This window comes from Corythoichthys intestinalis, chromosome 21, assembly GCF_030265065.1.
Source record: "Corythoichthys intestinalis isolate RoL2023-P3 chromosome 21, ASM3026506v1, whole genome shotgun sequence".
Lineage (NCBI taxonomy): Eukaryota > Metazoa > Chordata > Actinopteri > Syngnathiformes > Syngnathidae > Corythoichthys > Corythoichthys intestinalis.
In genome coordinates this window covers 28,823,029-28,850,251 of record NC_080415.1, presented here as the reverse complement: position 1 = coordinate 28,850,251, position 27,223 = coordinate 28,823,029, and the positions used below count along the sequence as shown (strand labels likewise).

The following is a 27,223-nucleotide window of genomic DNA, read 5'->3' as shown; positions in this document are numbered from 1 at the left end:
ATTTTCTAAAAGTATACATTGATTATATATTACAAAAGAGCAATTTTGTAAACCCAATAATAGACATTAATCGAGCTAAGTACATTAGTGCCGTTCAGAAAGTTGACCTAATTGAGCAAAGCCAATGTGATTTTTAGATTCAGCACATTAAAATGATCATAAATCAGCTAACAAACTTGGATAATAAATTTAGTTTTGACAAGTGTAATGAGAAATTCTCCAATTTTATTAAATCACTGATTGAATTATCTTAATTTAGGAATAGCCCCATCCGATCACGTGAACGGAAATCGGGCCTATCACGCCATTTTTCAGAGGATCGGAATCGGGTGAAAAGGATCGTGTTTTTAATTTTAAAAATCCGTTTTTCTGCTTCATACTCGTACAGCCTCTCACCCTCCCTCTTGCTGCTTTTCTTGCTCAACAGTGCAGCTGGCGTTTGGTACTTAAAGTAAACGATGATTGACAGGTTTGTAGATTTGATCTGGCGAGAGATAGGCTCGATAGCTCTACGATCAAAGGCACAACTGTGTTAATCATAGTTTAGTCGGTCTTTGTCGTCGAGAGGATGTTCTCTGCAGCGTGAGTGAATTTGAGTGGACTCGGTCAATAAAGTATTTAAGGAAAGCATTTTTCTACTTTATTCTTGTTTAAAAATAAGCGTGGGTTTTCTCCAGGTTCCCGCCACATCTCAAAAAGTATGTGCATTGTATGCTGATTTAACACTCCAAATTGTCCGTACTATACTAGTATGTGCCCTGCGACTGGCTGGCAACCTGTTCAGGGTGTGCCCACCTTCTGGCTGGAGTTAACTGTGATGAGCTCCAGCAACCCCACGACCCTCGTGAGGATAAGCGGTTCAGAACATGAATGAAGGAAATATGAATGTTATGGAAAGTGATTAAAAGTACAGCGTTAAAGGTGATGCAATGAAAATGTGTGTGTGCGCGCCTACATTTTGTGCTTGTGCACCTTTAAAAAGTGAGGCGCACCAGTGCAACCAATGCAGAAAGTAATTGTGAGCCTTGGCAATATATATCACAATCTTAATATTTTCCAATATTATTCAGGCCTAATTTATATTGTTTACTTTTTTAGGGCTAAAAAGTAACAAAATTATCCAGAAATACAATTTAAAAAATTTATACCGTAATTTTCGAACTATAGACCCTACCCACCGACGTCATAAAACCACGTGCTCGCTGTATGGTTCCGCCCACTTGTCTGTCATTTTGTCTCTGTATTAGCATTGGTTTCAATTGATCGAGGAATTTAAAATGCATTTCATGGAAGACCCGGTGCTTTCTGATGCCGTAAACTCACTGGATGTGTTGCATAAAAGGCGTTATGTGGAAAAGCTTCGTTCTATACAGTCGCCAGATCCATATTTGATGCCCAAATCGATGTTTTTCGACCCGTCTTCGCCCTGTCTGCCTGACATCTGCTACGCTGATATTTACAATTATCTTGTCCACACAAAATCAGCCTATTCTCACGAAAATTTGAAAAGCACTTTAAGAGCTTGGAGGCTTATAAATACTTCGTTGCTGGTTGGGTGAAACATGTCCTAGTCCACGAAAATTCGGCAGGAATCTATCTTGTGCTTGGAAAGGTGAGTTACGAAATTTTCAATTCAAAATCTTTTGTTATTGCTAACATCCACTGTCAAGTCTAATGTATTTCATGTCGTTTGTCAATGGAGTTAAGGCTTTTAATGTTTATATGGTTTAGCGATAGCACTCTCACTACATACATACGTGTATGTTGTCGGCGATTAGCCTAGCAATGATCTTAATTGTGGTTATTTGTCAGCCCCGTAGACGAGGCCAGTTTCTTTCACTTGGTACCAGCTAAATATTATTCAAAAAATAACGATGGTGGAAGAAAGGGAAGTCACAAACATCTTGAATTTGAAACTATGTCGTACTACGTCGTATGTTGTCGGCGATTAGCCTCGCAATGATCTTAATTGTGGTTATTTGTCAGCCCCGTAGACGAGGCCAGTTTCTTTCACTTGGTACCAGCTAAATATTATTCAAAAAATAACGATGGTGGAAGAAAGAGAAGTCACAAATATCTTGAATTTGAAACTATGTCGTACTACGTCGTATGTTGTCGGCGATTAGCCTCGCAATGATCTTAATTGTGGTTATTTGTCAGCCCAAAACCCTCTAAGTATATCTTAAATGCATCTTACCGGATATAAAATGACTACTACATAGTCTGTGGTGATTTTTTGGTGCCCAGTTTTCACGTCGAATTGCAGCCGTCCATTTTGCTCTCCTCTTTGGATCCCTCGGAATACGGTAAAACTTCAAGTCTCTCCTTCCATCTTCTCTGTTAGTGCAACCAACAGCCACACACGCCTTCACCATTTTGATTATTAATGTTAAGGAGCAGAAAAACACGCCGTAAATAGGAGAAATGTACGTAGCCGTAACAGGTTAACACTATGTTTTGACGGACAAGTGGGCGGTACCATTCAGGAGAGTGGAGTTGTGACGTCACGTGGGTAGGGTCTATAAGCCGCTACTTTTTTTCCCTCATTTTGAATCCTGTGGCTTATAGTCCAGTCTGACTTATTTGTTGATTTATTTTGATTAATAGGTAACACTTTATTTGACAGCGGCATCATAAGACTGTCATAATTATCACATGAGACTATCACGGGCATTAATGAATGCTTATGACGGTTGTCATTTAGTGTCATCCGGCAAATTATGTCACTAAAATCATTTATGTCCAGCTCTGTTCTTTTACATCCATTCAAGAGTGAGATAATTTGCCAGATGACACAAAATGACATCTGTCATAAGCATTCATTAATGCTCACGGCAGTGTAATTTAATAGTTATGATGGTCTTATGACAGTCTTATGACGCTACTGTCCAATAAAGTGTTACCAAATACCATAACTAGCAATTAATGAAACAACTAGAACAGTAACTGAGGAAATAATTAGCACAGAACATGAATTTTGATTGTAATTTACATCTGTAGCACTGCAATGCATGCTAGGAGGCATGTTGGACGACAGCAGTGTTGACAGCAGGTGGAAGCAGAGGTTGACTGTCTCCTCCAAGGGAGCAGTGATGGCCAATGAAGCTTCTTGAGACAGGTCAGCTGCGGCTTATAGTCCAGTGCGGCTTATCAATGGACAAATGCAGTTTTCGTGTCAAATTTGGTGGGTGGCACCTTCTAGTCAGGTGCGCCTTATTGTCCAAAAATTACGGTACGTTTTATACTCCACAACACTCCCATAAAAAGCGTAAGTGGAAGCACTGTAAAAAGTATAGTACTGTAACATGTTTGGAAGTTTTTGTTCATATTAAAATATATAATATGTATACTGTATATCGGTATTGGATCGGGACTCTGTATTAGCAAATTCTTCAAATCAGGTGATTCGGATGCAAAAATATGTGATCGGGACATCCGTAATTATAATCAATAACACAATGTGAATTCAAAATAAACATCTCTGCAAAACTACAGGGCGCTGTTTGTCAAACATTGACTAACATCCGAATCTATTTTTTCGTTTTCATCGCTACCAGCCGGCACCACGTACATCTTCGGGCGCGACGGCGGCGTGGTGATCTACACGTGGCCCCCCAACGAACGTCCCAGCACCCGCGCCGACCGTCTGGCGCTGGGCTTCAGCACGCAGCAGAAGCACGCCGTCCTGCTCCGCGTAGACAGCGCGTCCGGCTTGGGCGATTACCTCCAGCTGCAGATAGTACGCAGCGCCCGTCCTCCGCCACCAAATCTCGTCTCTTTTCCGTGACCGAATTGTGGCTTCTATCCAGGACAAGGGCAACATCCGCGTAGTGTTCAACGTGGGCACGGACGACATCAACATCGAGGAGAGCTCCAAGTTCGTCAACGACGGGAAGTACCACATCGTGCGATTCACGCGCAGCGGCGGCAACGCCACGCTGCAGCTGGACGACCTGCCCGTCATCGAACGCTACCCCTCAGGTAGGCGCCGGCCCGGTGCAGCAAAATCCTCACCTCCCGTATCTGCCTCTTTTTTTTTTTGTGTTTGAAACTTTTTAAACCATAAAACTGTCACTGTTGATGCTTGATCCCTAGGCCTGTTAAATAGTGTTAAAAGGTCATCTCTAATTTTTTCTCACCACCGTTAAAAGAAAATAATAACAGTTGGTGCATTTTTTGGAGACACTTTTAAAACATAGTTTAAAATCATGTCCTATTGTTTAACTAGTGAGAAAAAATAAGGACAAAATGTGCTTTGTTTTCTTCTAGCTTTTTGTTCTTTTTTCATTCTATTTAAAGTGTTAAATCTTAAGCTAGTCGTCTTAAAAAAAAAAAAAAAAAAAAAAAAAACTGCTAAATGCTAGTTGTTGTGAGGTGTGTGTCCTGTACATGTAACAATGTAACCACCAAAGCCAGCAATGTGGCAGCTCTAACGTTATTTCCCTGTGCTCTTGCAGATGTTAACCCCTGAAATGTTTCTTTAGATTAAAACCAATGAACAGAGAGTAAGAGTCCGCTCACCGGAAACTCCTCCGCCGCTCCATTGGTAACTCCGCAGACGACGCTGCGACATATTCCGTAAACGCGGGCGTCAAATACGCACGGGCAACGCCTCCAGTGCTGGATCGAACAGCAAGGGTCGGCGCCATGTTGGATGTGGCAGGGCAGCTCTGTTTAAAAAAATAAATAAATAAATAAATGCACAAATTAATAACGGTTATTTGCAAGGTGACATATTGGCTCCCTCTTGTGGTAGGACAAAGAATCACGTAAAACTGCCAATGAGATTATTGTACTGTACTTAGCTGTGTTTGGCAGGGTTACAGTTGTGTTCAAAAATTGTTTATCCCCCACAGTAGATATGTAGTTTTGCAAGTTGACATTTATTTTTCATCTCATATTAAATAATGACATGTCAAATAGACAAATACAACTGAAATAACAAAAATATTTTGGGGAATATTCCAATTTATGGCCTTTCTGTGATTACTTCATTGACAAAATTACTCAACCTCTTAGGTATGTATAACTTCAGTACTTAGTACAACATCCTTTTGCGACAATAACATCCTTTAGACGTGAAGCATAGCTTGACACAATTTTTTTGCAACGATTCACAGGTATCTTTGCCCGTCCCTCATAGGCAAAGGCCTCCAGTTCAAAAACATTTTTGGGCTTGTGTGCTGCAACTACCTTCAAGTTCCACCTGAAATTTTCAATAGGATTTAAGTCTGGTGATTGCGATGGCCACTCCAGAATCTTCCAGCCCTTTTGCAACCAAGATGTGGTAGATGTTGAGGTATGCTTAGGATCATTTTCCTGTTGAAATATCCAACTTCTCCCAAGCCTCAGCTTTGTCACTGACTGCATGACATTTGCATCTAAGAGCTCCTGGTAGTGAATTGAATACCTTGCACGCGATTCCACAGATTCCCTGTACCTGAAGAAGCAAAATAAACACCAGAGCATGACTTTCTAGAGATGTGATGCCGATCGATCGGGTCCGATCACGTCATTTTCAAAGTATCGGAATCGGCAAAAAAATATCGGCCATGCCTTTTTTTAATTTTTTTTTTTTTTTTTTTTTTTTATTAAATCGTTTTCTAATTGTATTTAACGTTAATGACATATGTTACACTCATCCAGAGTCTTTAGTTTAGGCTTAAGGTAGGGTTATCAAATTTATCCCTATAACAGCGGTAATTTTTTTTTTTTTAAATGTATCAGGTTAAATATTTAACGCAACTAATGCATGCGTTGCACGACCCACTCACGCATTGTCGCGCTTAATCTGTAATGGCGCCGTTTTACCGATATAGAGAGATAAAAGGCAGCGTAAAATGAGTAGAGTGAATTTTGGCAGCTTTTGGAGCCTTTTTTTTATTAGGCTAAAGCCTTACAATCCCTCTCCGTACGAATTGAAATATCATGGGAAGCAATGTGGGGAAGCAAGGTAGCAATTGATCATTTTTTTAACACCTTGTTATTTCCCAACGCAGAGAAGATGTATCAATTGGTAGCACTAAGCACAGTCATGGTTCCACTTCCCATCATGCATTTGGGTTGAATGGCTGCAGTATCATTTACTGAAAGCTCAACAAATACACTAGATGGCAATATTTAGTCACGATATACAAAGTCACAAGTCTTTCTATCCGTGGATCCCTCTCACAGAAAGAATGTTAATAATGTAAATGCCATCTTGAGGATTTATTGTCATAATAAACAAAAACAGTACTTATGTACTGTATGTTGAATGTATATATTCGTCCGAGTTTTATTCATTTTTTTCTTAATGCATTGCCAAAATGTATATGATCGGGAAAAATTATCGGGAATGACTGGAATTGAATCGGGAGCAAAAAAAAAAGCAATCGGATCGGGAAATATCGGGATCGGCAGATACTCAAACTAAAACGATCGTGATCAGATCGGGAGCAAAAAAAACATGATCAGAACAACCCTAGTTATTTCAGTTGTATTTGTGTATTTGACATGTCCTTATTTGATGCTATTATAAACAAGATGAAAAATGTGTAATCTAGGAACTGGCAGTGAATGAGTTAATTAATCATTTAACTGTTTTGCTGTAGCAAATGACTTTACTGGAAACAAAGTGAAAGTAAAAAGTTCTATCTCACTCTGTCAAGTCAGCCACACGATGCGTTCAGGTACACCACGCAAACACAGTCGCCACATTAGAGCCCAATTCATTACATGAATTATAATTTTTGATACTGTATTGTTATTCCGATTTGTATTTATAATTTATTTGTTTTGCTACGTGTAATTGCCATTTGTAATAGTACTAGCAGTATTTATTAAGGATTTAATGTAGGTTTTTGGGCTGTGGAACAAATTAATGGAATTATAATGTATTCTTATGGGAAAATCCCGCTTGACATACGACCATTTCGACTTACAAACAAGGTCGGCGAACGAATTAACTTCCTATGTAGCTACCACTGTATTTATTTTTCTTCTTAGAGGTATTAGTAGCGGGAAAAAAATGTGTTTTTAAATTGACAATTTGCAAATTTGGTGTTTCGGTAAGAAACCTTTGATTTTTAGGGCCGCAAAATAATGTGACAGGCCAGAACTGGCCCCTGGGCCTTAGGTTTGACACCACTGTCCTAGAACATTTTTCTAATTCAACTCAGTAGCCTCAAACTAATCACTACTACTGAAGAAAACTTGTATAGAAATTGTGAAATATTAAAACTGATCATCGAAGTCAATGCAGAAAATCCATACAATGAAGCTATTATATAATTTCGGTGCAATATGTTATCTCAATTTTCAATATTTAGCATCACAGTAACAGTGTTACATCTGTGCCGATGACACATTGTGAGTACTTTGTAGCGCTACTTATAGTCAAGCAGTACAAACATCTGACATTTACTTAACCATGAACTCCTTGGTTGACATTGGCTGATGTCCAATCTATTTGCAGCAAATGATCGCTCCCAGGCCTCTCAGTTCAAATTGACTGGACTTCTATCACCATCGATAAAATATGAATAAACTCTCACCTCGGAAACTTTCACTTCCTCTCGCGAACGAGTTAAAAGTGATGCGATCTCCATCCATTATGGCTGCCGACCCACTGTAGGCTCGCTTCCCCTGGGTGTATATTTGACGCCTAAGCTCCGCCCCCTCCCCCTTTGAACCCTGTGCAAATCGTGAGCGGACCGTTACTTTCTTTTCATTGCTCTTGTTTTTGTATCCAGCTCCTGTGCCACCTTTTACTACTGTGTTCTCATCTCTAAATTAAAGGCAACATTGATAACGAGCGCCTGGCCATCGCCAGACAGCGAATCCCCTATCGGCTCGGTCGAGTAGTTGACGATTGGCTACTCGACAAAGGTAAAAACCCTGATTAAAATTCCTTAAAAGCTTTAAAATTCTCTCTACATATTGACATATATTATCTTGTGCACCATCAACTAACATTCTAAAACTCTAAATCCATAATTAAGTCTTTAAAAGTTGGGCAGCTGTAGTGTGTAATACTTGTGTAATAACTGTAGTGCCTGTGTGTATCAGATAATATCAGGTTAAAGGGACGAAGGAGAGATTTAAATGCTGATAAAACTGATAAAATGTGCTTTTAGCAAGCAAGGTGAATAAATGTTTTTCTTGCCATGTGAGTATTGTGTCATGTAAAAGACAAAATGTTAAGACTACGCAGCTTTTAGTGTATTCGTGTAAACTCTAGTCCCTTTAACAACACTTGACAATGTCGTGCATGCTTCTCAGGGCCGTCCGTCCGTTCGCCATGACAACCATCTTCCTCCTCCATCTCCTCCTCTTCCTCTGGCCCGCTTCATCTTTGCCATCTTCTCACTCACGACTCGGGCGGGCGGCGGATTGTGTAACGCACCGGCTGTTTTTCTGCGGGTTGTGACTGTGCCTTTGCGTGTGTCCGCTTGTTTTGTGTGTCTGTGCGCGTCTGCGTTTGGCTAGGTCGCCAGCTGACCATCTTCAACAGCCAGACCACCGTGCGCGTGGGCGGCGGCGGGAATGAACGCCGCGCCGGCATGTTCCAGGGACAGCTGTCGGGCCTGTACTACAACGGGCTGCGCATCCTCAACATGGCGGCCGAGGGCCACCCGCACATCCGCGTGGAGGGCAGCGCCCGGCTAGTGGGCGACATGCCCTCCTCTTCCATCACGCCGCAGTCCAGCGCTGCGGCCGCCGGCGGTGGCAACCGCTCTGACTCGGCGCCCGCCGCCGGGGACGTCACTACCACCACCGCCAGCAACAGGAAGCAGGGCGCCACCCAGCAGGTCGGGTTTTCGGAATTTATTTGCCTCAAATATTTGCCTTCGACAGCAGGGAATGCACCGGTGGCCCCTAGAGGGCGCTGGGGCACTGGCCCACCACTGTACCCACCACAGTACTTTCCTCCAAATCAAAAATATTATGCAAATTCTGATCATGAATATTTCAAAACGTTTTAATACTTCTAGTTTTTGATGAGCAGGACAAAATTAATATTTTCAAGTTAGTATTATACAATGAACTGACTACGAATAACAAAAATCCACAAATATGACACTGACAATCGTCATTATTGCAGTGAGTAAAAAATACTGCCACTATAAATACCAGGTTTTGGGTTATTTTATTTATTTTACTATTTGAGGACGGGACCACAAAAACTATTTTTAATTTCTTTTTTTCTTGAGAATTGAAAAAAATTGTAAAGAGCAGGTTTAAACCACTAATTTTCAAATGGTGTGTTCCACTGAAAAAAAATATATAAAATGAAATCAATTATATTATGTTCAGACTTACATTGAATGTGCCAGTCCATATTTTCCCCTTTAAACGGCCATTTGATTGGCTGATGACTTGAACCCTCCCTGCCACACACGCAGACTCACACAGCCCCGACAGATTCATGTCAACAACATGCCGTCCCCTTCGAAGAGGAGGGATATTTTAAGTTTTTTTTCAGCCAGCAGCAGCCACTGTAAGTAATGTAAAAAGTAGGGCTGTCAAATTTATCACGTTAACGGGCGGTAATTAATTTTTTAATTAATCACGTTAAAATATTTAACGCAATTGACGCATGCGCGGCACGACCCACTCACGCATTGCCGCAAACAGCCTACAATGGTGCCGTTTTACTTTTATACAGAGTTAAGAGGCAGCGTCAAGTGAATGGAGTAGATACAAGCATTCATTCGGACTTTGCTTATAATTGGCAAAAGCTCTAACATCTTTCCCACAACAACTATAAGTATTGTGGGAAGCAACGTGGGGAAGAATGACAACAGTTGATCTTTTTCTTAACACCCTGTATTGAACCCAACGCAGAGAAAATAAAGCACTTGCAGCCACTACACACAGTCATGGTTGGACCACTTCCCATATATTTGGGCAGAACAGTTAAGTCGCTACAGAATCATTTACTGAAAGCTCAACAAATATTCTACATGGCAATATTTAGTCACAATTTTCAAACTCACATTCATCCTTTAAGAATTACAAGTATTTCTATCTTTTAAAAATGTTAATCTTGTGGATTTATTGTTATAATAAACAAATACAGTACTTATGTACAGTAGGTTGAATGTATATATCCGTCTTGTCTTATCTTTCCATTCCAACAATTTACAGAAAAATATGGCATATTTTAGAGATGGTTTGAATTGCGATTAATTACGATTAATTAATTTTTTAACTGTGATTAACTCAATTAAAAATGTTAATCGTTTGACACTACTAGTAAAAAGACATCAATGTAGTGGAAGTGGGGAAAACACCACTAATTTTGCGACTGAAAGTCCGCCCTGCATCAGAGTTAGCATAACACTAAACTGTGAACCTGCAAAACTACTGCGGTCAGCCCATTCTCCAAAAGGAACAATGAAGTCAAGCTCGCCGTTGCTCATTTTATAGATAGTTTGATTTATTAACAGACTCAATGTCCAAATCACAACAACACAGGACAAGCAAGAGATTAAAAAATAATAACAAGTGGACTACAGTAAACAACACTGGGTCTCATATACCAGTGCTTTCAAAACCGTGACAGGTAGCGTGTAAAACTGTGCAAAATGTTAGTCAGGCCCAACACAATCACATTTTTAGAACCATTCAAATGACTAATAAAACATCAGTATCCTTAAAACAGACTGGAGGGTATTCATCCGAGCTGCTTCAAACATATCTGAAGCACTGCTCCATCTGGGCCTTTTTAACAAGATTCTCAGAGAGTCCTTGTATGCCACTTGTCGTCTCTGAAGGCTTGCTTTGGTATAATTTGACCACAGTTGCGCTGTGTAGAGGGGTGTTAAACAGGGTTATTTTTCATCATTGTTTGCATTATTATGTGCATTACGGTAATGTAACATGGTGGCTTCACAGTACAAGTTCCTTTATTAAAAAAAAAACAACAAAAACGGGGAGCTATACAAGATTGGGTCCACTTCAGGGGGACACTGACATGGACATGAACATGAACTGACATGAAAATCTGTGAAATATAATCACACATCAAAATTTCATGAGAGTACTTTGGTTCGAGTTTTCAGGTAGTCTCTGCCTCAGATGTAGATTGGTCCTTGGATATGTCAGATTTTTAAAAAAAAAAAATTCTCAATTTTTTCCACATCACTTTTACATTACAATAGTTTGAGTCTAGGGGTGCTCCAGTGTCCCCATTCTTGCATAGCTACCAGTTTTTTAATCAAGGGACTTGCACAAATAAAGGTTAATCAGCTGAACCAATAACATGAAAGTTGGTATAAGTCGACATAGGTTTATTTTGCATTCATCTTTTAGCCTATGAATTAATTAGGTTTATATCCGTGAGAAATGTAGCCCTGACCCCCGTTCAATAATCTTTCTGGTCTCATTAATGTCCCTTCTCCAGCAAAAAGTGTATATGCAGGTTATGCTGTTAAATCATCCCTACCACTGTTGAGACCAAATCTAATAGGCCCTTGTTCATATCTCTTGATTGCAAAATTAGGACCAAGGTAGCAGAGGTGGGTAGAGTAGGCAAGCATTTTACTCAAGTCAGAGTAGCGTTACTTCAGAATAATATTACTCAAGTAAGAGTAAAAGTAGTCATCCAAAAAATGTACTCAAGTACAAGTAAAAAAGTATTTGGTTATAAGAATACTCGTTATGAGTAACATTGTAAGTAACTGCTTATAACGTTTGTTTTTTTATTTTATTATTTTTTTTAAACGATTGAATTTTTTTTCCCAGCACAAAGTTATCTTGATCAGGGGTCCCCATCTGCCGGGCCACGGATCGGTACCGGGCCGCACAGAAATAATAATTTATTAACGAGCGCATTCTGGCCGAATTAACCCTGTGCCCCTGCTTAACACACCAATATCCCTGTCTACTCTAGATATAATACTACAGGGTAGATAAGAATGTTGTCATAGAAATCCATTGATTGGACTGCTAGCAGTATATCTTGTTTTGTGTACATAATATATCTATGTGCGCTTGTCCTCGATAATAACGTCTTACTAGGCCGCGGGCGCAGCACATTTGTTCCCGGAAATAATTAGCCCCCCCACACGAGCGAAGATGACTGAAAAACAGGCGTCTTTGGAGATATTTTTTACGGCGAAAAGGACACTTGACGAGAACAACCTCGAAGACCCACGAACTGCGAAGGAGTGGGTTCGTGACCCGTTTGTGAATAAACCGGGTGATTCGAGCATGTCTGTGCAACAGGGGGATCAGCTTGTAGAGATCGCAAATGACGACGACCTTAAACGTACGTTTGAGACAACAACTCTACCGAGGTTCTGGATTAAAGTCACTCGGAATATCCTGACATCACTACGAGAGCATTGAAAACCGTGCTACAATTTCCAACATCGTATCTTTGTGAAGTGGGCTTCTTAATTAATGCTTAACGACAAGGCAAAGTCGTTAATGGTGAGATAGTGGTGTGCAGTTGTTGTGTGCAGCTAACATGGTAGGATGTATCTGAGGAGAACTTTTCTACAGGTCCTTCCATGATCAAACGTAAGTTAATATTTTAATATTATTTATGTTAAGTTTGTAGTGTTTACTTTGAAATCGCTGTATTTGCGCATTTTGCGGCCATGTTTACCGTTACGTGCATGCGCAGAACTGCATCATTGCAATTTTTGATGGGTTGCAAAATTTTTCAGAATACCGGTCCGTGAAAAAAAGACCCAAATAATACCGGTCCGTGGTGCAAAAAAAGTTGGGGACCCCTGATCTAGATGAACTGTTATTGTTATACTGTATTATAACCTATTACATAACCGCATTAAATCAAAGAAATCCCTGAATTCCGGCGAGAGAGAAAAAAATCTGCAGAACTGAAGCATCATTCATCCAAAAAGCATGAGTGCCCTCAAGTGGAGTAAATAGTTCCTAGTTTGAATAGTTGAATGATAAATAGTTGCTCCATAGTTCCTATTATAAAATTAAAAGGATCATATCTCTGGTTTTCTGTGTTCAAACAGCGCCAAATAAAAACTGGGAGAGAGGTTAAAATCCGCGCTTTTGAGTCATGTTGAGGGCAGCGCTCTATGTAAAATACTTCATTTTTTACGGTGCTGAAAAGATTCCACGTGATTGAACAAGCCGGCGTGATCATAGCACGGCAAGCTTGAATCTGATTGGTAGAATGGAACCATGTGATTATTGTTGCAACGTCTCATTGGTGAAACTGGTAGAGCTACAGTGTATCACAAAATCGAATCAAGATCGGTCTCACTTTTTTCATCATCTGTATCGTTGGTTTCAACCTTGGGCTGAGGAGTAACGCAATGTGAGCTCCGCAGAACGCGTGGGGAACCTGACGCTGTTGTGGCAGTCACCGTCTGTCTCATAAATATAGATTTTTTTTTTAAATCCTCCTTTGACGATGGTTTCGTTTTCTTTTCAAAACACTCCTCCAGTGTCGTTTGCCTTTTTTTCCGATCGTTCTCCACATTTTTCTCAAATTCTTCACAAGATACCTCCAACTTCCGTTTCCTGACTATTTTTCTTCACTTCCTTTTTTTGCCCGAGATGAGTTCTTACAAAATGCGCTACTGCCCTCCAGTGGCCAGTTTTATTGCTTTAAAATGAGTTTTGAGCATTGTGCATTGCAGTTTAGGTGCAACAGAACTTCGAGATGCCTCTTGTATTACAAAAAAAAAAAAAAAATGAAACGTATTCATACGTTTTTGGGAGCAAATAAGTTAAATATCTGCAGAAATGCGAGGGGTGTACTCACTTTTGTGATACACTGTACTGTTGGTATCGCTGGGAGAAAAAAAAAAAAGGAAAATCTAATATGTAGAATAAAGAGTGAAAATCTAACGACTAGTGTAACCCAAAGTAGTGGAGTAAGAGTCGTGATTCTTCTCCACAAGTCTACTCAGGTGTACAGTATGGCTTAGTAAATCTACTCTTAGAAGTACATTTTCCTCAAAAAGTTACTCGAGTAAATGTAACGAATCAAATGTAACGCGTTACTACAAGAGAAGTTCCAAAAAATCGATTATTACATGCATCATGATTCGACACGTGACAATTCGATTACGATTCATAAAGGTTCAAAAACGATGTTTTTCCCTCATAACTTTATGGCAGCCGCTCGTAACTAACGAAATTCAAGACGCGTCTGCCGCCGGGCACCGTTAACGGGCGCGCGCATGTTTTGATGGATGCTGCCGCTTACTGAGAAAGAGATTTACTCCTTTTTAAAAGACTGGGAAAAAAAATTGTGTATTAGAAAGGAACAGAAGCACGACCCGGTGGTCTCGCTTTTGTGAGCAAGTTACTTTTTTGGAGCAAGAGGGGAAGAGAGATAGTTCGGTGCTCCTTGTCTTTTTGATGTCCAGCAGTAGTTTTAAGGCATTTCAATTGAAAAATGTGTGTTGAGTGTGTTGCTGAGACCCGTGTGCATCTAAAAGAGGTGAGTACACGACCTCTTGTACCGTTTAGCCTTTATTGATGTTGTTTTTGACATGTTAATAGCGTTGAGCGCTAACCCTAATCCTAATTAGTAGGGTTGTTCCGATCATGTTTTTTTGCTCCCGATCCGATCCCGATCGTTTTAGTTTGAGTATCTGCCGATCCCGATATTTCCCGATCCGATTGCTTTTTTTTTTTTTTGCTCCCGATTCAATTCCAATCATTCCCGATAATTTTTCCCGATCATATACATTTTGGCAATGCATTAAGAAAAAAAATGAATAAAACTCGGACGAATATATACATTCAACATACAGTACATAAGTACTGTATTTGTTTATTATGACAATAAATCCTCAAGATGGCATTTACATTATTAGCATTCTTTGTGTGAGAGGGATCCACCGATAGAAAAACTTGTGACTTTGTATGCTGTGACTAAATATTGCCATCTAGTGTATTTGTTGAGCTTTCGGTAAATGATACTGCAACCATGCCCCAATGCATGATGGAAAGTGGAACCATGATGGGAAGTGGAACCATGACTGTGCGTAGTGCTAGCAATTCATATATCTTCTCTGCGATGGGAAATAAATAAGGTGATAAGAAAAGATCAAATGCGTCCATGCTGCCCCACATTGCTTCCCATGATATTTCTAACTGTAGGGAGAGGGACTGTAAAGCTTCAGCTAATTAAAATAAGCATCCAAAGGCTGCCAAAATTCACTCTACTTATTTTATGCTGCCTTTTATTTCTCTTTATAGGTAAAATGGCGCCATTACAGATTGAGCGCGATAATGCATGAGTGGGTCGTGCAACGCATGCATTAATTGTGTTAAATTTTTTAACGTGATACATTTAAAAAAAAAAACACTTATTACCGCCGTTATTGGGATAAATTTGATAACCCTACCTTAAGCCTAAACTAAATGTTATCCCTATAACAGCGGTAATTTTTTTAAAAAAATGTATCACGTTAAAATATTTAACGCAATTAATGCATGCGCTGCACGACCCACTCACGCATTGTCGCACTCAATCTGTAATGGCGCCGTTTTACCTATATAGAGAGATAAAAGGCAGGGTAAAATAAGTAAAGTGAATTTTGGCAGCCTTTGGAGCCTTTTGTTAATTGGCTAAAGCCTTACAATCCCTCTCCGTACGAATTGAAATATCATGGGAAGCAATGTGGGGAAGCAAGGTAGCAATTGATCTTTTTCTTAACACCTTATGTTATTTCCCAACGCAGAGAAGATATATCAATTGGTAGCACTATGCACAGTCATGGTTCCACTTCCCATCATGCATTTGGGCATGGCCTTCAGTATCATTTACTGAAAGCTCAACAAATACACTAGATGGCAATATTTAGTCACAATATACAAAGTCACATTTCTCAAGAATTACAAGTCTTTCTATCCGTTGATCCCTCTCACAGAAAGAATGTTAATAATCTAAATGCCATCTTGAGGATTTATTGTCATAATAAACAAATACAGTACTTTTGTACTGTATGTTGAATGCATATATTCGTCCGAGTTTTATTCATTTTTTTCTTAATGCATTGCCAAAATGTACTGTATATGATCGGGAAAAATTATCGGGAATGATTGGAATTGAATCGGGAGCAAAAAAAAAGCAATCGGATTGGGAAATATCAGGACCGGCAGATACTCAAACTAAAACAATCAGGATCGGATCGGGAGCAAAAAAACATGATCAGAACAACCCTAATGGCTATATTTTGAGTTATATTGAGGTGAAGATATATCAGTTGGTAGCACTACGCACAGTCATGGTTCCACTTCCCATCATGCATTTGGGTTGAATGGCTGCAGTATCATTTACTGAAAGCTCAAAAAATACACTAGATGACAATATTTAGTCACAATATACAAAGTCACAAGTCTTTTATCCGTGGATCCCTCTCACAGAAGGAATGTTAATAATGTAAATGCCATCTTTAGGATTTATTGTCATAATGAACAAATACAGTACTTATGTACTGTATGTTGAATGTATATATTCATCCGAGTTTTATTCATTTTTTTCTTAATGCATTGCCAAAATGTATATGATCGGGAAAAATTATCGGGAATGATCGAAATTGAATCGGGAGGTGGGAAAAAAGCAATCGGATCGGGAAATATCAGGATCGGCAGATACTCAAACTAAAACGATCGGGATCGGATCGGGAGCAAAAAAACATGATCGGAACAACCTAGCTACTACATTAAGTAGTAATGCACGATGCATCGATTATCATGATAATTGTGATAACCGCGATTAGCGTCAATACCGCGATCATCGTTCAATAATCTGATCGTAGCACCCTGAACCGTAATCGAATCGTGGGGTGCCTAAGATGGCACACCCCTAGTTACTACCCACCTTTGCAAGGTAGGTCGCTAAACTCCAGTTGGTCTAGAAAAGTATAGTAAACCCACAAATATTTGCAGTTCAGGACTTGCATGTTTTTGTTTTATTTTGTATTTTTTTGGCGGGAGGGGCATAATGAACCTGTGGAAAAGTTTTTTTTTTTTTTTTTTTTTTTTTTTTTTTTTTGAGATCCCTGTCTCCCGCAAATACCATTTTAGTTGTCTTTTGCTGTTCATGAATAGATGCATTCAAAACAGCCACCTGATATCACGCATTTATGACCAAGCCATATTAATATCTTCATGAATGTGCATCAGCCGCCGCTGTCAAAGTGTTTTCATGTCAGCGAGCGCCGCGGCTTTGTCGAATCCGTCCAACTGCTGCACTGAGTGAATTTTTTCGCAAGTTGCCATGGCGATAGTGAGCCTCGTTACCTGCTGCTATCTCGCTCATTCTCTTCCCCCTCTCTGGCGGATCCACTCCTGTGTGCACCCACCGCTCGTTTTTTTTTTTTTTAACCTATAAATAATAGAACGATGAGTGCCGCGAGCTCGGCCTCGGGCATCAATAATGGACGGCGCCATCACCCGTCAGTCCCCGTGTTTTGAACCCGACTTTCCCCGCCGACATCGCCGTGAAATACGGGAAGGCTCGGTGGGGTGGAGAGGCGCCATGAGAACTGGGTCAGATGCTCCCCGTACTGCGGCGACTTCGCTCCGAAAACTCTCGCGTTTGTCGACAGCTCTCGCCGCTTGTTGCTAAGCGACCGAGCACAGGTGGAGCGAGTACAATTGCGCCGCCCTTGCATCACGGCGAGAGCCATCTGCATGTAAAAAAAATTGGACGTGAGAGCGTTTAGACATTTTTTTAATTCTGGAATGATGAGAAAGGGATTAATAATGCATGGGGAGAGGAGGAGGCGCTCGTTGGGGTGTTGATGCTCGAGGCTCAGTCGCACGTTAGCCCGGGCCAAGAATTGCTACGGATTTGCATACAGTAGGATGTCTAATTATGATAACTCATTGACTGTCAATGACAATGGATTGGACGCCTAGCGCCATCAGTAGGTGTTTTCAAGACAAATTTTAATAATTTTACTGACTACCACAGTACATACTCTGTGAATTAATGTACCGTAATTTTTAGGCTATAAGGCGCACCTGACGATAAGCCGCCACCCACCAAATTTGACATAAAAACAACATTTTTTTCATAGATAAGCTGCACCGGAGTATAAGCAGCAGCTGTCCTCACTGTATTATGGGATATTTACACCCAAAGATATTAACCGGTAACACTTTATTTTACAGCGGCATCATAAGACTCTCATAAGACCAAATGAACCACCATGCTTCAAAAAGCTTTTTTTGGCCATCACTGCTCCCTTGGGGGAGACAGTCAACCTCTGCTGCCACCTACTGTCAACACTGTTGTCGCCCAACATGCCTCCTAGCATGCATTGCAGCGCTACAGATGTAAATAACAATCAAAACTCATGTTCTGTGCTGCTTATTTCTTCAGTTACTGTTCCAGTTGTTTCATCTGGCAAATCATCTCACTTTTGAATGGATTTAAAAGATCAGAGCTGGACATAAATGGCATTCGTGACATAATTTGCCGGGTGACACGTAATGACAACTGTCATAAGTATTCATTAATGCCCGTGATAGTGTCATGTCATAATTATGATGGTCTTATGGCTCTTATGATGCCACTGTCAAAGTGTTACCTATTCCCCAAATAAATTAACAAATAAGCCGCACTGGACTATGAGCCACATGATTCAAAATGAGGTAAAAAAGTAGCGGCTTATAGTCCGAAAATTATGGTATTTCTTTAAGGGGCGTGGCCTAATCAGAGCTGGATTAAGAATCTGGGTTTACGCGCGTCATTAAAAAGCATTAAAAATCATTAGATGGATTTTGTAAAAATTCAGGCCTTAAAAAGCGGTAAGCTAAATGTTCGAGGCATTAAAAATGATGTAAATTTGACAGCCCTTTTTTAATTTTCGTCTTTGTCTTTTGGACTATGATACTTATTAGTCTTAGTGATGTTTTAGTCCAGGGTTCACTAAATCCGGACCTCGGTGCCACTTTTCCTGTCGTGTTTTCCATGTCTCCCTCCTCCAACACACCTGAATCAGAATGATCAGGATCATTATCAGGCTTCTGGAGAGGTTGCTGATGACATAATCATTTGATTCAGGTGTGTTAGGGGAGAGAGACGTGGAAAACACGACAGGAAAAGTGGCACCAAGGTCCGGATTTAGTGAACCCCGTTTTAGTCATTTCAAAATGTGTTTGTCTTCGTCTAGTTTTTGTTGACGAAAACTCAAGACTAATTTGGTCTAGTCTAGGCGAAGTTTGCTTAAAAAAAAATTTTTTTTTTAATTGTCTTTTTTTTTGTCTTTTTTTTTTTTTAAATACTCAAAAAATAAATAAATAAATAAATAAAGGTTGCCAACTACAGTGATACCTCTACATACAAAGTTAATTCGTTACAGGATCTGGTTTGTAAGTCGAAATGGTGGTACATCGAGGAGGATTTTCCCATAAGAATACACTATAATTCCAATAATTTGTTCCACAACCCGAAATCCTACACTAAATCCTTGAAAAATATTGCTGGTACTATTAAAAATGGCAATAACCAAATAAATTACAATTAAAAATCGTAATAATAATAATTCCTGTAATAATGTGACGAATTGGGTTATAATGTGGCGGACGTGTTTTGCGTGCTGTACCTAAATGCAACGTGTGGCTGACGTGACAGTGAGATCAGTGCGGTAGAGATTTTACTTTCTCTTTTAATGTTCTGTTGTTAGCATCAAATGCGGCAGACAGTAGGCGTGTTGTGTTGCACAAGTTCTGAAATAAATGATTAAAAACCTGACGAAGCTTCTTTGGCGATGTTACCACAATAATAATTGTCAACTTAACTTATAAAGACTGGCGAATGGAGGTCGGAGGAGGACCGTCGAGATCGTAGACATTCTATGGTCTCATTGTAGAGTCAGTTCAGGGACGCGCACAAGACACTCTCGTCTTTCTATCATTTCCATCTTCATATCAATGGTAAGCGTCACCTTTTTCCTTTTTTCACCACCTGCACTAACCTTCTTGGAACCCAAGTTGATTTATCGCACAGGAAAATCCGCCTTGCGTCAGTCTTGCGGGAAAACAAGCTGCCGCGCTGTCATAAACAGTCGTATTTCCAGCATGTCGTCAGATGTTGAAACAAATGGCGAGTCAAATTTTACGCCGGATGCCGAAAAGATCGTGTGTCGAAGCGATCCTATGTCGAGATACCAATAAAGTAGATATATTGATAAGAAAATAAATATATTTCTACAATATATTAGAAGATAAACGTCATATTGTGCCCCTTTTTATCACAACCTATGCACAAATACACCGGTAATAACCTTTGTGACGTTGGTCCTACATCAGATTCAAATTTATGTCAGAAGATGTCAATTGTTTGTTCTACGTTTGTGCTTGCTTGTTTGTGCTGCTATCATTTTTTTTTTCGATATTTACAATTCTTTCATAGTTGGTCAATCTAAGGTCAACCAGCCCCTCATTTTATTAAGAATTGCTAAAAATGGTGTAAATCGTTTATGCTTCGTTTGTGCTGTAAAAAAAATTCTGCTCTCGTTTTATAGAGATTCAGATATTTCGAGCGATTACGTCACTCGCAGCTTTTCCTTATCCAACTCTCAATAACCTCTACAGGACAGGGTGTGTGAAATTTCCAATTCTTAAATTATTCGCGATTCGGCCGTGGAAGATTCGAGAACAATTCACAAACATCCAAATTCCGATTAGTGAAATAGTCAAGTAAAGCGGAAGTAAAACACACTCAGGGCGCCGCGCGGTCTTCGGGACGCAATGAGGAACGGAGCGAGAGTAGCTAAACATCATGCATGTCATTACCCGGCCCCTCGGGTAATGCCAATGCTCAACTCACGGCTCTAGCTCAACTCATGCCGCGAGATAAAAACACAACAACATACCTGACTCCTGCAGACAGCTGCTACAAAGTTCGTCCACATAATGGTACGGTAGATATCATATTTATATAGGACTAGATGCAAAATAGACTCGGTGGCGTTAGCAGCATCTGTACAAAAAGCTAGATGCGGGCGTTAGTAAACGGCCGCCATCTTAAAGCAGTAGACTTCCCTGCAAGGCTGTTGTAGCGAACCTTCCAAGCGAACCTAATTCTTTTAATCTAAAATACTCCTAAATCGGTAAAATATTGACTTGAGTCTATCTTTAAAATAGTTTAAAGCTTTCACATGTCGAAAGTAGACAAAAGGGAAATTATGGAATAACTGGAGCAATTTTAACAACTTTAACGGTTGATTCACAACATTAAATAAATGGAATGTTTATTTATTTATTTAAGCCTGCGAGGCTTTTTTTAAATTTTAATTTTTTTACAGTTTTTGTAACTAATGTACAAAACATTAAAAGCAGCCAATAGCGGGGGGTTGTCATCAATAATCGATTTATAATCGAATCGTAGCTTCTGAATCGTAATCGAATCGTTAGGTGCCCAAAGATTCCCACCTCTACTGTCCTGCCCTGCGTCTAGTGGACCGTGGGGGTTCCATGGTGCGCCGTGTCGGTTGCGTTGGGGGGTTGCAGTGGAGAGGGCGCGTCCCCTCATCCCTTCCCTGAAGGCCATTTAATGGGGTCGCGGATGATCCGGGGGACCACCCTAGGTCTCGGGGGGACAACTACGTGAGGGGGGACAGGCTGAGCCGGCTCACCCCCCCCCCCGACTGGCTGGGGCAGCCCCTGCACAGCTTTCTACTTGTCTGCAGGACAATCACACACGTATGATGAGAGAAACTATCAGTGCCACGACTAGCGATCAGGCAGTATAGAATAGGACGTCAACATATCCACACTTACAAGAAATTACACAATATACTGGCTTCTACACCTCACATTTCCAATTCTTGTACACTTCACTCCACATCTCTTTCTGACTCTACCCTCTCTCCTTTTTCTTCTCGGTCATCAAGCCGCCTACATGGTTTAACTGGAAATACAATTGCTAACGATAGCGCTACTATATTCATAGTTAGTGTAGGCGTTCAATTCCATTGAAACTGTTCAGATCAATAGGACATTCATATTCCCCTTCTCTGTGTCAAGCAGCTGTACAGGACAGGTTAAGGTTAAAAAAATGAAATAAAATTAACATCTTAAAAAAGATAAATGTTTGACACCATTTTTAGCTATTTATAATCAAAATGGGGGCGTGCTGACCTCAGATCGACCTATAGATGAATTGTAAACATCTCAAAAATGATAGCAGCACAAACAAACTTTTTACTGCACAAACGATTGACATTATTTTCATATAAATTTGCTGATGGGGAGCCAACTTCACGGAGGTCTGGCAATATTGCTCATCGCTGTCAACGGCAGCCAACGAGTTAACATTTTTTCGAATTCACCACCATCTTCTGAAGCTACTTCACAGCCTTGCTTACTTTTCACTTTCCATGTTGTTTTTTTTTCCTTAGCATCCATCACCCTCCTCTTGCCTCTCCCCCTCCCGCTCAGTGTCAGAGAGCCCCGCGATTGGCTGGGTGTTTCTATCTCACCATCTGCAGTAGTAGAGCTTGTTTCTTTGCTCTCCTCCCGTCGTCAGTGGCGCTCCTTTTCTCTTAATCCTCCTGCCGCCCGTGTACGGGAGCGATGGAAACGGCAGCGTGATTTTTCGTGGTGACCAATCTCCTGGGGGGAAGAAGGAAAAAAAAGTGGAGAGATCATGTGTGAACTTGGTCAGGGAGGATTGGACGGTCGCTGGCACTGTTCAGCCGCTCAGGTAGCGATTTACTTCCAATTTGAAGCCTGGATGTTTGTTGACTTGGCTTGTCGTGGAGGTTGATGTCTTACTTTGCTTCAGAATGTTTGGATTTTAGATAGAAACGGTTGCCGATTGGGCTGTGATCAGCTGTTCGGAAGAAGCCCGAGTTGTCCACTTTTTCACACTCAGTGGGCAGAAGTGATTGGAAAAAGCAACCAAGGGGAAAAAGTATTTCTTCCAGGCCAGACCGCGGCACAAAGTTGCTTTAAAAAAAACTAATAAATAAAAATCTTAAGTAAGGATGCTCAGAGGGCGGAGACGCGGATTGTGGAAAATGGTGGTGCGCGCAGTATTATTTTTTTGATGTTTTAAATTGTTTTGTTTATGGCACTCATTTAACTGCTATTGACGGTGCAAAACGTCCAATCCATTTTGGCTCGGAGACTAGTAGTAAATGATTGCTGTCAGCCTTTCCAAAACGGATTGGACATCCATCACCGTCAATGGCACGGAAACTTGAGAATTTACAGCCAGCCGTCCCCTTTTAAGTAAATTGGAAAACTTTTGTTGTCAATAGTAAGCAATGAGATAAATACTATAATACTATGAAAAAAATTAATCAACGTTTAAGTGTTATTGGGGGTTCTGAGCATGCTGCTGAAGGACATAACGCGTTTGCGTCTCTAAATCAATAAATACACTGAATTTAGTTGTTATTGCCACTTCTGGGAGAGGATTGGACGAAACTCTACTCATCGAAATCAAATCATGAGGTTTACTACGCTCTCTTTGCTATTTTTGGCTCTTTAAAAACAGCTGAGACAAAATGCTACCATAGACTTCATAATGATATTGACGGGACACATTCCCCAGACACTGCGCCACACCTTCACGTATAGGGCCGTCCCACACTCCGCTTCAGTTGGTTGAAGTCGGTCTTAGTTCTTCTCAAACACATGAAGCGATCCAACAACAAATTTAGGTTGAAAAAGTACGAAAGCTGTACCGCATAAAAACAGGAAGGATTGTCTCAGGAGGGATTTGTTCGACGATTCAAGGTAATTATAATATTTTTCGTACCATGCATGCATTTTGAAATGTTATGAAAAAAATCAATGGGAGAAATTAACCACTACGTCATTGGCGTCGTAATTCGCAATATTTACGTAAAGTAAATGCTAACTGCCCGGTTTTTGCTTTTAACCAAATATAGAGAGTTTTACGTCCATATCTATAAACATTTCAGGGATTTAAGCATTTGTTCACAAGAATTTTCAAAGTAAAAAGCTCTTTGTGGTAATAAAGCGGCACTTAAAGACTAGCAGCACATTCAACATATTTACGTAAAATTAATGCTAACTGCCTGTGGGGTTTTTTTTGGGCTTTTTGCTTTTAACCTAGAATCGAGACTGTTTTACATCAATATAAAGAATTCAGATATTTATGCATTTATTCACTTAAAGACAAGCAGCACATTTGATATATTTACGTAAAATAAATGCTAACTGCCCAGTTCTTTGCTCTTCAAACAAATAAACGAGACTGTTTTACGTCCATATCTATCAAGAATTTAGGGATTTACACATTTATTCACAAGAATTTTCAAAGTAAAAAGCGCTTTGTCTGTGTTTCCACTCGGTCAGCTTTGACGGAGATTGCCCCCTATTAATCGGCCCTGCGTCCTGTCAATATATTATGACGTCTATGAACAATGTAAAAACAACCAATAAAAGCATGAAATATTCCCGCCCAAAAAATTGCACTTTGTTCTGATATTTGAGTAGAATCGAAATCAGCGAAGATTTTTATTTTTTTTTTATTTTTTTTGCTGGGCAAAAAAAAAAAAAAAATGCAGGTCTGAAGGGGTAATGAGAGTATATATCTGTTCATTCATAATGTTATTAATAGAACACACTTATAAGGAGTATAAAAGAAATGAAATGATTAATAATAAAAAATAATGTAATTATAACTGAGCCCTACATATACATGACCAAAATGTGACGCTCATATTTCTGTAGTTAAAAACCATTATCATCACCAAAAATGGTCACTTGCCCAATAAAGGGTTAATAGTACAAGAGGTTTTGAGGTTAGGAACTAGTTTGCATAGAATATGTAAGAATACTTGTTGGTTATAGGATTGTTTGAATGAGAATTTTTAATACAAATATGTACTAGATTGATGACTTAAATACTACATGTGATGGACGAAGGCGCAGTTGTACTTGCGTCTGAATTGCAGAAACGTAACTTTGCAAAGTATAAAATTGCATAAAATTAAAACATTTCGCCATTAAATTTCCAATGCAGATATTTAAAGCATGCATTAGTAGATGTTCCAAATAGAAAAAGATGTCTATTTTTGTTTTATTTAAAATTGTAGAGATTGTGTCATTTTTTGGTAAACAGTAGGCGTAACATTAACCCCGGTCGCAGCGACATATGCAGCGATCCAACGCCGGATTTAGGTTGAAAAAGTACGAAAGCTGTAACGCATACAAACAGTAAGGATTGTCTCAGGAGTGATTTGTTCGAGGATTCAAGGTAATTATTATATTTTACGTTTTTTTTCCTAAGAATTTTCAACGTAAAAAGCTCCTTGTTGGAAGGCTGCCGTCACATTGTCTAACAGACTAGCATCATTCTTCGACATATTTACTTAAAATACATGCTAACTGCCTTTATTTATTTTTTTATTTTTTTTTTGCTTTTAACAAAGAATTGAGACTGTTTCACGTTCATATCCATAAAGAATTCGGGGATTTAAGAATTTATTCACAAGAATTTTCAACGTAAAAAGCTTTTTGTTGTAAAGCTCCATCACATTGACTAACAGACTAGCATTGTATTTCGACATATTTACATAAAATAAATGCTAAGTGCACGTTTTTTTGTGCTTTTAACCAATTGAGACTGATTGAATTCAGACTGTTTTACGTCCATATCTATAAAGTATTCAGGGATTTAAGCATTTATTCACAAGAATTTTCACCGGAAAAGCTTTGTTTACATATGGCAACCGCCGCATTGACCAACAGACTAGCATCGTACTTCGACATATTTACGTGAAATTCTAACTGCACGTTTTTGTTTTTTTTTTTTTTTTGCTTTTAACCAGTAATCGAGACTGTTTTACATCAATATCTAAAAAGAATTCAGGATTTAAGCATTTATTCACAGTCATTTTCAACAGAAAAAGCTCTTTGTGATGATACGGCGGCGCTACAGTGGCTTAAAGACAAGCAGCACATTCGACATATTTACGTAAAATAAATGCTAACCGCCTGGTTCTTTGCTCTTTTAACAAAGAATCGAAACTGTTTTACCTCCATATCTATAAAGAATTCAGGGATTTAAGCATTTATTCACAAGAATTTTCAACAAAAAAAGCTCTTTGTGTGTTATATATTTTACAAACCGTGTCCCATCAATATCATTTTGAAGTTTATGGTTACATTGTTTTTAATGAGAAAGGAGCACTTACGTTTGCCTTTTTGAGCCATTTTCAAAGAGCCAAAAATAGCAAAGAGGGCATGCTAAACCTCGTGATTTGATTTCAGTGGGTAAAGTTTTATCCAGTCATCTCCCAGAAGTGGCAAGAGCAACTAAATTCAGTGTATTTACTTATTTAGAGACGCGAACGTGTCATGTCCTTCAGCAGCATGCTCAGGTCTGAAGGGGTGAGTTCTCAACATGTTGTAAAATAATTGCCAACATGAAAGCAAGTAAAGACTTTTAAGCTACTATTAAACACTGCTAAACAAATTTATATACGTATTGAAAATAGTTCATCTAATATTTATTTATTAGTTCGTAAAACAGTATTTAAAATGTTTTAAATGTTTACCGAAACATTGAAAACATATGGGGCAGTAAGTACTTTTGTCATTAATGAAAATAGGAATGGGTTTGAGGTGTCAGTTATAATTTTTGCACAGAAAGCCTCTCATTTTCTCCATCTAAAATAGCTGATTTGCATAAATATAGCAACATGTTACACTGCCAGTTACTAAAGAACAGAATAAGGCAGAAACATTTTTTCCCCCAATGAAAGAAAAGTCTAACCTCTCATCTAAATGCTGTTGATGAATCATTTTGATTCAGTTATGTCAAAAGTTCAAGCTGCTCAAATCAAAAACATCCACATTAAAGGTTTAAACATGCAGACATTCATTTCAAAAAGCCTTTTCCTAAAATGTCAGCTTGGTTTGGAAGAAAATTGATCGTTAAAAAGGTTATTAAAGGCAATTTAGCAGCGCGGTAAACAAAATCAATGTTGCGCGCTTGTTTTTCAAGGCTGATTTTGAAAAATGAGAAAAGCATCGGGATGAAAGCGGCCCCTCTATTGTTCATCCGTGCCACTCACTCCCCTCTTCCGCTTTTTATCCCGGCCGACATCTACTGCAATGCATCACAATCCAATTTTAATTTAGCGCTGACACGAGCGCACGCATTTCTCACGCTCGCGACTCTTGTTTTTTTCAGCGCCGCGTCCCCTCAACGCTCATTGAACGCAACGCTACCACACCCGCCGTCATTTAATTTTATGGGAGCATCATGTTTTCCAGCAGACTGGAGTTGGCGTCG

At 39.6% G+C, this 27,223-nt stretch overlaps 1 protein-coding gene across 21 annotated transcripts in view; it reads left to right on the top strand.

Annotated features, from left to right (window-relative positions):
• nrxn1a (neurexin 1a) overlaps positions 1–27,223 on the top strand; it is a 185,587-nt gene that overhangs the window by 149,710 nt on the left and 8,654 nt on the right. For 18 of the 21 annotated variants that reach the window (XM_057826697.1, XM_057826708.1, XM_057826706.1 and 15 more), the window contains 4 exons: positions 3,558–3,739; positions 3,810–3,981; positions 7,780–7,869; positions 8,470–8,792. In XM_057826697.1, coding sequence (XP_057682680.1) covers positions 3,558–3,739; positions 3,810–3,981; positions 7,780–7,869; positions 8,470–8,792 — 767 coding nt within the window. The remainder of the gene's footprint in view (positions 1–3,557; positions 3,740–3,809; positions 3,982–7,779; positions 7,870–8,469; positions 8,793–27,223) is intronic. The other 3 variants (XM_057826710.1, XM_057826712.1, XM_057826711.1) reach the window with 1 other exon arrangement.